The sequence below is a fragment of the Neofelis nebulosa genome, chromosome 2 (genome assembly GCF_028018385.1).
Source record: "Neofelis nebulosa isolate mNeoNeb1 chromosome 2, mNeoNeb1.pri, whole genome shotgun sequence".
Taxonomy (NCBI): domain Eukaryota; kingdom Metazoa; phylum Chordata; class Mammalia; order Carnivora; family Felidae; genus Neofelis; species Neofelis nebulosa.
Window position 1 is genome coordinate 114,263,889 of NC_080783.1, and position 10,910 is coordinate 114,274,798.

The 10,910-nt window shown below is 43.4% G+C and overlaps 1 protein-coding gene across 1 annotated transcript in view; it reads right to left on the reverse strand.

Moving 5' to 3' along the window:
• Positions 1-8,700, reverse strand: part of LORICRIN (loricrin cornified envelope precursor protein) — a 19,359-nt gene extending 10,659 nt beyond the window's left edge. The window contains exons 1-3 of the mRNA XM_058693223.1: positions 8,571-8,700; positions 6,969-7,346; positions 6,309-6,920 (exon numbers count right to left, since the gene is read on the reverse strand). Of these exons, the coding sequence (XP_058549206.1) occupies positions 6,309-6,920; positions 6,969-7,323 (967 nt within the window). The 5' untranslated portion in view covers positions 7,324-7,346; positions 8,571-8,700. The remainder of the gene's footprint in view (positions 1-6,308; positions 6,921-6,968; positions 7,347-8,570) is intronic.
• Positions 8,701-10,910: the final 2,210 nt, after the last annotated feature.

Genomic DNA, 10,910 nt, shown 5'->3' on the forward strand with positions numbered 1-10,910 from the left:
AAAAAGAAACAAAACAATTTCTACTGACAATAGAAAATACAAACTATGATATATTTACACACTGGTAAACCAAATGGTAATGAAAAATAAGAAGCTACTGCTCAAAGCAAGCACATTTCCCAGAGATAATATTGAGCAAAAAAAGCCAGACACAAAAAATGCATACCACAGGACTATATTTAATATAACCTAAAAGAATAAGCAAAATTAACCTAAAATATTAGAAGTCAGAATAATGATACATCTGACATAGTTAATGACTAAGACAGGGATAAGGTTTAGTTATTGGGGTGAGTTCACTTGGTAAAAATTAATCTGTCATTTCTATTTTGTGCATTTGTACACAGATGTCCTCAACTTTTAGCAGGGTTGAAACAGTCAGGAACCTTGGGAGCAAGGCCCTGTGCACCTGGAAAGCCTCCTGCTGCCTGGTGGCCCTTAGCACTTTTCTTGCAGAGCAAAATACCAGCTAAGGAGCAAGCCAAGACCAGTCCAAACCAGTCTGCACCAAGATGGACCCCAGTGCTGAACTTTCACCAACTTTCTCCTCATTATAATAGTAAAAGTCACTCTCAGGTGTGGAGATTTAACATGTTAATTTGACATGCAACTCATGAAGAAGCATGATGTTTAAGTGCACAGGTGCTAATAAATCCCCACTTCTACATGCTTAGATGGCACACTTTTCCCACCTAAGTTTCTTTAAAAAATCCTCCCTGACCTCTCCTCAGTGAGTCAGCCTAAAGATTCTTTGTGCTCCAGCATAAGCCCCAATAAAGTTTTGCCTGTGCTTTTAAATTTTGGGTCCAGCCTCATTTCTACCTTTGCTAGGACCAGGGGCCCAAGTCTGGTAACAGAGTTATATCCCAGTAAACACATTGTGAATTGAAAACATCTTAAGTTGAAATGCATTTACTACATCTTGACCTACCAAACAACATGGCTTAACCTGGTCTACCTTAAATGTGCTCAGAACAGTTACTTTTGTCTACAGTTGGGCATTAGATTATTTATCTAATGCAAAACCTATTTTATAATAAAGGTTTGCATATCTCATGTAGTGTATTTAGTACTGTACTGAAATTGGGAAATGGAAAGGTTGTATGGGTACAGAAAGGTTGTAAGTGTATCATTTGTTTACCTTTATAACTGTGTGGCTGACCGGGAGCTGCCCAGGAAAATAACAAAATTCAAAATTTGAAGTATGGTTTCTCCTGAGTATTGCTTTCACACCATTGTAAAATCAAAAAATTTTAAGTCAAACCATTGTAAGTTAGAGACCATCTGAAAATGTATGCTATACTACCATAAAATTTTACCTTTCTTTTTTTTTTAGAATTTGATTTTGATTTACCTATGATGATATTTTTGACTGTATCTCTTTGTATAGTTTTTTATTTTAGTGGCTACTGTGGATATTACATTATGTATACAACATAACTTATCACAGACTATTGCTATTGACATTTTGAAATGTAGACCTTATCTCCATTTTGGTCCTTTACTTAAATTCCCCAATTATATTATCTTAAATATTTCTACATACATTGAGAACTACATCAATGTTTTGGTTATTGGTACAACTTTCAATATTATTTTTAAAAAACTCAAGAGAAGAAAGATACTGTCCTAAATTTACTCATAATTTTATACTTTGCATTGTTCTTCATTCCTGGTATTTTTAAGGTGCTTTCTTTGATCATTTCCTTTTTGTTAGAAGAACTTCTATTAGCCATTCTTTGAGAGTAAGTCTGCTGGAAACAATCTTTGGTTTGTTTTGTTTTGTTTCATCTGAGACTATATCTCACCTTCATTCCTGAAGAATATTTTCACTGTATATAGAATTTGGTGTTGCCAATTTTTTCTTTCAGCACTTGAAAAATGTGCCACTTCTTTCTGGCCTTCATGGTTTCTTCCTCCCTCCCTTCCTTTCTTCCTTCTTTTCTCCCTTCCTCCCTTCCTTCCTTCCTTCCTTCTCTCCTTCCTTCCTTCCTTCCTGGTTTCTGATGAATAATCTACTGTCATTTAAACCATAGTTTCCCTGTAGATGATGTGTCATTTTTCTCTACCTGCTTTCAAGATTTTTTTTCTTTGTCATTAGTTTTCAGAAGTTTGGTTATAATGTTTTTGGTGTGGGTTTCATTTCTTTTTTTTTATATGAAATTTATTGTCAAATTGGTTTCCATACAACACCCAGTGCTCATCCCAAAAGGTGCCCTCCTCAATACCCATCACCCACCCTCCCCTCCCTCCCACCCCCCATCAACCCTCAGTTTGTTCTCAGTTTTTAACAGTCTCTTATGCTTTGGCTCTCTCCCACTCTAACCTTTCTTTTTTTTTTCTTCCCCTCCCCCATGGGTTTCTGTTAAGTTTCTCAGGATCCACATAAGAGTGAAACCATATGGTATCTGTCTTTCTCTGTATGGCTTATTTCACTTAGCATCACACTCTCCAGTTCCATCCACGTTGCTACAAAAGGCCGTATTTCATTCTTTCTCATTGCCACGTAGTATTCCATTGTGTATATAAACCACAATTTCTTTATCCATTCATCAGTTGATGGACATTTAGGCTCTTTCCATAATTTGGCTATTGTTGAGAGTGCTGCTATAAACATCATTTCTTTGTCTCTCTCTTTTGCTTTTATGTGTACAACTCTTATAAGCATCTTTATTATATGTTTTACCAGCTTTATTGAGATATAATTGACATATAACATTGTGTAAGTTATATAACATGTTGATTTGATACATTAAAAATTGCAAAATGATTACCACTATAATATTAGCTACTACCTCCATCTTGTCACATAGTTACCTATTCTTTTTTCTGATGAAAATATTTGAGATCTATTCTCTTAGAAACCTGCAAGTATATGTTACAAGATTATTAGCTATAATCACATACTTACATTAGACCACCAAACTTGTTAATTTTATGACTGGAAGTTGTACTCTCTGACCAATATCTCCTCATTTTTTCCACCCCCCCAACTCCTGATAAACATGAGGATGCTCTATTTCTCTGAGTTTGTCTTTTTTAGATTCCACATATAAGTGATATTATACAGTATTTGTCTTTCTCTATCTGACTTATTTCACTTATCATAATGCCCTCAAGTTCCATCCAAGTTGTTGAAAATGGCAGGAATTCCTTCTTTCTTTTGGCTGAATAATATTCACATATACATGGTCTTCTTTATCCATTCATCTATTGATGGACATTTAAGTATTGGGAGTAATGCTGCAGTGAACATTGTATATACAGATATATTTGCAAGATCCTGATTTCAGTTTGGATATATACCCAGAAATGGGATTTCTAGATTAAATGGTAATCTTATTTTTAACTTTCTGAGGAACCTCCATACTGTTTTCCATAGCAGCTGTACCAATTTGTATTCCCACCAAGAGTGCACTAGGTTTTGTTTGTTTGTTTTTTCCCCTCTACATCCTTGCCAATACTTGTTATTTCTTATCTTCTTGAGTATAGCCATTCTGACTGGTGTGAGATGATATGTCATTGTGATGTTGGCTTGCATTTCCCTGATGGTTAGTTATGTTGAGTACCTTTTCATGTACCAGTTGGCCATTGGTGTGTCTGGATAATGGTATATTCAGCTTCTCTGCCAGTGTTTAAGTTGTTAATTTTTTTTTTTTTGCTGTTGAGTTGTAAGTTATTTTTCTAAATTTTAGATTATAACCCCTTGTCAGTTATATGATTTGCAAATATTTTCTCCCATACTGTAGGCCACCTTTTCATTTTGTTGGTTTTTCATTTGCTGTGAGAAGCACTTTAGTTTGATGTAGTCTCATTTATTTATCTTTTTGCATTTGTTGCTTATGCTTTGTTGTCATATCCAGAAAATTGCTGCTGAGACCATTATCAAGGAACTTTATCCCTATGCTTTCTCCTAGGAGTTTCATAGTTTCAGGTCTTAACTTTTAGTCTTTCATTCATTTTAAATTCATTTTTATAGAGTGATGTATTGGTGTGGCTTTCTTTGGGTTTATCCTGTTTGAAGTTGACTTACCTTCTTAAATCTGTAGATTTATGTCTTTCACCAAATTTACATAATTTTGATCTATTATTTATTCTAAATTTTTTAGCCCCATATTCTCTTCTCCTTTTGGGACTCTGATTACATGAATGCTAGCTCTTGTGTTGTCCCACAGGCTTTTGAAGCTCTCTTCTTCTTCTTCTTCTTCTTCTTTTCTTTCAGCCTATTTTCTCTCTGTCATTGAGATTGGATAATTTCTACTGACCTATTTTCGAGTTCACTGATTCTTTACTCTGTGATTTCCATTCTGCTACTGAACACATCCAGTGAATTTTATATTTTTCAATTCTAAAATTTAATTCTACAGTTGTTTATTATAAATTTTCACTTAATTCTTCTTTATAGTTTCCATTTCTTTGCCAAGACTTTCTATTTTTTTCAAGTGTGTTTGTAAATTCTTGTGGAAGCATTTTTATATCTTTAAAGTCCAAAATCTGTTTCATTTCAGTGTTGGTATTGATTGTGTCTTTTCTCATTCAAGTTGAGATTTTCCTGGTTCTTGGTATGGTAATTTTTTATTGTGTGCTAGACATTTCAGGCATTATGTTTTGAGACCCTGGATCTTATTCAAATCTTATATTACAGCAGGTCTCTGCTAATACTACACCAGTGAAGGAAGTGTGTGCATAGGGGGTGTTATCGTCTTACCACTGGAAAGGAGAAGTCCAATCTTCTCATTCTTTTTTTCCAGGGTGGTTAGTTATAGTAAGGTGGATATTATCATAAAATATTTCTGCCTCTCTAGGTCATGTTTCTTGGTCCTTTGGATGTGGTGGGAGGTATTTGTTTGCACCTGTTGGTATTTCTTGGTTGCAGACTTTGCAGTGCCCAATCTAAGATAATAGGAAGCAAAAAGGAAACCCAGGGTACTTACCACAGACAGTGTCAGTCCTCAAGTTCTGAGGACCCTAGCTACTCTGCCTTCTTCTCTCCACCTTTTAGACTGTCCTTATGTTTTTTTAAATATATTATGCCCAGATATTTTAGTTACATTTAGCTGGAGCGATAAGAAGTGCATCTACTCCATCTGACACAGAACTAAACGTCTTACTTTTATTTAAAAAATATACATATGTATATGTATATATAGTATGCAGTGGTTGGACTATTGGGTCTTTAAAGCTGCTACCTGTTTTGACTCTCTAAATGGAAGAACTGGGGAGGGATAATTTGTCTTTTTGTCTCCAGCAATGACTGGGTAAGGAGAGTACTTTGGATTTTTGGTGTAGCAGGTGTTTTGCTCCAGGTAAATCAATAAGTTAACATTTACCTAGAGCTAGTAGAATCAAGATATGAAATGGGGCCTGGAGAGTTCTTGGCCAGACTGATACTCTACATCTCTTTTGAGACCTATGCAATTAACAGAGCAATTAGAGCTTTTTCCTTGCTAATTGGTATGCTTCCTGTGTTTCCCCATGACCTCTCTGGTACTGGTATGTTTTTTGCATACACTTACGCTGTATGTTCCTAAGTTAGGTGAAGCGTCGTTAAGAGACCAGGAAACAGCTCCTGTACTTCCTCCTCTCCCTACAGGTACCTAGTAAACATCTCATACGCTGTAGAGAGTCACATATATACAATTATTCTTTCTCCTGTGAGTCTGGGTAGCATACGCTAATGCTCCTCATGTGAAGCCACCCTGCCTTCAGACCTTGCAGAGCAAGTTCTGGACTATGCGAGACAGCATCTCCCCAGGGCAGACCTGTCTTTAAAAAGCATTGAGCTCAAGAAGAAGACCCAGAGTGGCAATCCAACCCACTAGGGGATGTTCATGGAAATCTGTCCGCAGAATCTTTGTGTTTGAGGATCACCTCACCATCTTAAGCAATAAAACAGAGAGCTCACATCTTTGCTTCTGGTTGCCAGTCATTCCTCCCTCCTCTGCTGACCCCCTTCCCCCCAAAAAATAAGTATTTGTTGAATGAATGTATATATGGACGGATGAGTGAACGGAGGAAAGGAAATGAATGAAATGTGACTTGGAAGATACAAAGGTGACTAAAACCCAGAAATTCTCATGAATTGCAAATTTATTGACTGAGGAGGCACTGGGGTTGGGAGGTAATTGTACAGAAACCAAAGAGGAAAACCTGCAGAACAAGAAGCAGCCCCAGAACTCTAAGGCTTCGTCTGGGTGTAACACACGAAGCATTTGGGAACCTCGGCAATATCAAGAGAGCGCTGAGCCCATAGGCGCCCACGGAAAACGGCTCTAGCTCCTCAGTCTCCGCGGCGTCCAACTGGCCTTATTTGCTTGGCCAGGTAGGCGCCTGCTTCTGCTGGGTCTGGTGGCAGATCGGGACGCCCTTGCCACCTCCGGAGCCCCCACCGGAGCTGCCGCCCCCACCGCAGGACGACCCCCCACCACTGGAGAAGCAGCTGCCGCCGCCCCCGGAGGAGCCGCCGCCCCCACCGCAGGACGACCCCCCACCACTGGAGAAGCAGCTGCCGCCGCCCCCGGAGGAGCCGCCGCCCCCACCGCAGGACGACCCCCCACCACTGGAGAAGCAGCTGCCGCCGCCTCCAGAGGAGCCGCCGCCCCCAGAGCAGGAAGAGCCCCCTCCGTAGCTCTGCTGCGGCATGCAGGAGGTCTGGGTGGTCTCCTGCGAGGAGAAGTAGCCAGCTCCCCCGCAGCCGGAAGAGCCCCCGCCGCCCCCGCAGCTGGAGGAGCCCCCGCCGCCCCCGCAGGCGGAGGAGCCCCCGCCGCTCCCGCAGCCGGAAGAGCCCCCGCCGCAGCCGCCGCTAGAGATGCTTCCGTAACTCTGGCACTGAACCTGCTGCCCGGAGCCTCCGCCGCCCCCGGAGTAGCCCCCGCAGCTGGAGCCTCCGCCGCCCCCGGAGTAGCCCCCGCAGCTGGAGCCTCCACCTCCGCAGCTGGAGCCTCCACCGCCCCCGGAGTAGCCTCCACAGCTGGAGCCTCCGCAGCTGGAGCCTCCGCCGCCCCCGCAGCTGCCACCACCTCCGGAGTACTTGACACTCCCACTGGAACCGCCGCCGCCGCCGCCGCCGCCTGAATAGCCTCCGCAGCTGGAGCCTCCGCCGCCGCCGGAGTAGCCCCCGCAGCTGGAGCCTCCGCCTCCTCCTGAGTAGCCTCCGCAGCTGGAGCCTCCACCGCCTCCAGAGTAGCCGCCGCAACCGGAGCCTCGGCCGCCTCCGCCGCCTCCGCCGCCCCCGCCGCCCCCGCCGCCCCCGCCGCCCCCGCCGGAGGTCTTCCCGCAGCCCACTGGGGGCATGGGGGTGGGCTGCTTTTTCTGGTGAGACATCTTGTTTAAGGAGAGAGAGAAGCCTAGAAAGAGAGCAGGGAGCATCACTGGACCAACCGCAAGAGCATGGAAGAGGCAGGGACAGCCGTGGAAACGCCCATCATCCTCCAGGGCAGCACGGCCAGGCTGGGCTTGATGCCCTCTGTTTAGACCGGGAAGAACTCTCCTATGGGACTCCTGGGATTAGTCGTTTCCCCCTCAGAAAGTCTTTACCAAGCAGTAAATAGCCCAGGTACTGCTCGCATTTCTCTCTCCCAGCTCTGCCTTTGGCATCTGAGTGATTTGGAAGCAAATAACCCACAGTCCCACCTCTATCCTCACTTCCTGAAAAATGAGACAGTTCGAGCACTTCATCACTCATGCCTCCTCCAATCCCAACACGGATTCTCTGAATGCAAATAGAAATTCCCACAAACCTCCACCTAGGGTGGAGGATTTTACCTATCCCTGACAAAACATAGGGAGGTTTGTCCGAATGTCAGAGGGCTGTTGCCCCCCCCCCCCCCCCGACTTCTCTGCAAAAGCTCTTAGTTCAAACTCTTGGTCTGTCCCACTGAGCCTAGCCATGATCCGGAAGCTAGTTATCGGAAAAAGCAGTCTCCCCCTGGTCTGGTCCTGTCTGTACACAGGGGAAAGGACCCAGTGGTCCTTTGGATCAGAATCTCTGACCAGAAGATGTAGGCTTTGCTTACAGCCAAGCTTGGTTGATGGGGGCCATTAATAGTAGGATGTTGTGCCATGGCATCTCATGCCATTTCTCTCTCAGAACATCTCTGAAAAACTGGCACTGGGTTCCTGAGCTTCCCCAAATATCCACTATCTGCAGTATTGTCTGCATTACTCTCCTTGTTCTCCCTTACTCTCTGGAACTAAGACTCAGCCTATTCTCCTGACCAGTGCATAAGGTCCATCCTGCCCACTCATAGGAGCAGTCTGCAAAATGTCCCTCTGTGCCCATCACTGGCCTGCTCCTAGAGGGGTGCCATAGAGATAGAAGGTAGTCTTGTCTTTGTGGAGTTCCTATTCTGGCCAGAAGATCAGAGACACAAATCCACACAGCAACAGCTCAGCCCCCACTGCCTTCCTGCCTGAATTCCCTCTAAACATGAATGCAGTTGGAAAGTCAGAGGTCCTATAGTTTCCAAAGGGGTCAGAGGTCTTGCCAATCTGTCCCCTAGTCCACCTAGCCTGCACAGGCCTGGGGAAGACTAGCTGGGAAGATGAGAGTCAGGAGAACTCACACTTACTTGAAGCACCAGGAGCTGAGTGAGGAGAGGAGATGCTGGCTTATGTTAGGAGCACTGGAGCTCCCAAGGTTTTATACTCTGAGCCCTGACTCATCTATTGATCTGGGCCAGCCTCTCATGTTTGGCCTCAGTTATGTGACCCATGGCTGTCACCCCACCTGTCTGTTGATTACAGGCACAGGGTGGCCCATTCATGAAGATTTTGGCATTCTTGAGATAGTGTGTGACTGGCCCCTTCTCTGATGCAACTGTGTGGCAGCAGGGATGGCTGGCTAGAGTGGATGGCAGACATTGTTTCCACAACCTATGACAAAGGGTTCATGCTGTGAACAGAGGTCCGTGCTTGAGGACTAGGTCTCAGACTCTTAGTTGGCCCAAGAGTCTACACCATAGACAGGGCTATAACTGGCCCAAGAGTTGGCCCAAGAGTCTACACCATAGACAGGGCTATTACTAATGGAACATGGGTATCTACATTTATTTATTTCTGCAGATTTATTCCTCTGATCGTTGATACTCACTTTCCTTGCAGAGGAGCAAGGAAGGATCATGTGGTCCTTCCCACCATGGCCTTTGGCCCTGACATCCTGAGGTCTTATGTGGCAACAGTGTCCTCAGCCTATGAGGCAGCCGTGGAATGGAGGGGACTTGAGGTTAAGTGACTGGGTTTGGGTGCTCCCTATGGTACTTGTCAGCTGTGTCACCTTGGACAAAGTCACAGCACCTTACCCAGTGTCTGACATAGGAGGCACTTAGTAGTTATTTGTTGACTATTGAATAAGTAGGCTTCTGATGCTCAGTGACCTTGTCTATCAAATAAGAATAATACCTGTTTCATAGACTCAGGAAGCAGGAATAGTTATATAAAGTGCAGAAGGTGATGCTTTTGTTTTTATTGTTTTCTCCTATTACAGCACAGTCTTACCTCCAACGTGGCCTACCCCTGGACACCAAGGCCAGAAGGGAGTCCATGGGTAACTTGAGGCAAGTTCTTGTGGGAAAATAACTCAAAAATTCCCCATTGACCCTGGATCAGTAGCATCACCTCTATGTATGAATGGCATGCTCCCCCCCTTCTTTCATCACTGGAACTCAATTGTTATTGTCTAAATTATGGCATTTGAACTTTGTTCCACCCATCTGTGTGTTGAAATGACAGCTCCAATAATAAATTGACTGTTAATTATGGTGGAGTTTTAAGGATCAAGTGGTCCTGATTAGACTGTGGCCTTCAGAAACCTGTGGCTCTAGTTTTAGTTTGAAAGGCATGAACCCAGGCAAACCCAGATGCTCTCCTCCTGAGAGACTAGCCAGAAGGGAGAAGCCAGGACCTATTGGAGAAAGCATGTTTCTCAACTTGAAGCTGAGGCACCAGTGAGATTTTGAAGGGAAATAAGCCCCAACTAGATGACTACCATGGGTATAACAAAGGTTGGTTTTATTTAGTTGGGAAGCACTGGAGAAAGAGAGAGGGTGTAGACCATGTACAATTCCAGCACTGATCTGTGGGCCCATGTTGGCCCATTACTGTGTGTTCTCTAGTCTGGAGGAAAATGTAAGTAAAAGGATATCAGCAGTATACTCTTTTTTTTTTTCTTTCCATGTTTATTTATTTTTGAGACAGCATGAGTGGGGGAAGAGCAGAGAGAGAGGGAGACACAGAATCCGAAGCAGGCACCGGGCTCTGAGCTGTCAGCACAGAGCCCAAAGTGGGGCTCAAACACACGAACTGTGAGATCATGACCTGAGTCGAAGCTGGACACTTAACTGACTGAGCCACCCAGGTGCCCCTCAGTAGTGTATTCTTGAGAAGAAAAGTCTTTTATTTTGAAATTATGGCCTTCCTACATTTGTGTGTGTTAAAAATATCATTTTGTTTAAAAGTGATGGAAACTCCAGGAGGTTGTAGTTTGTTTCAAGTCCTTACTTGTCAAACTATAAAAATTGTCTATCACAGAAGAGAGGGAAATGTTACTATATGAAATTCTCAAGTTTGGAAGCCTCAAGTGCAGGTAATCCCTTAAAGCTAATAATCTTCAAATTGCCCATGTCAGTTGGAGTATGTAAAGATATGATATTTTCTTTCTTTCTATATATAAGATTTGAGATTCTGGAGCTTTATGCATTGATCCAGCCAACACAGTGTACTGGGTACTACACTGAACATTAATAGAGTCAGAAACCTTGTCAAAGCTGTGCACGGATCTCCTTGGTGGATTTTGGAGAGGGATATTCCATGCCTGCCTTTGCTATTCTAGGTAGCATTTAATAAGAAAACCTTTCTAACTAGTACATTCTACTTTGCTAACTTGTAGAAGAGGCTGATGCAACATGGTATTG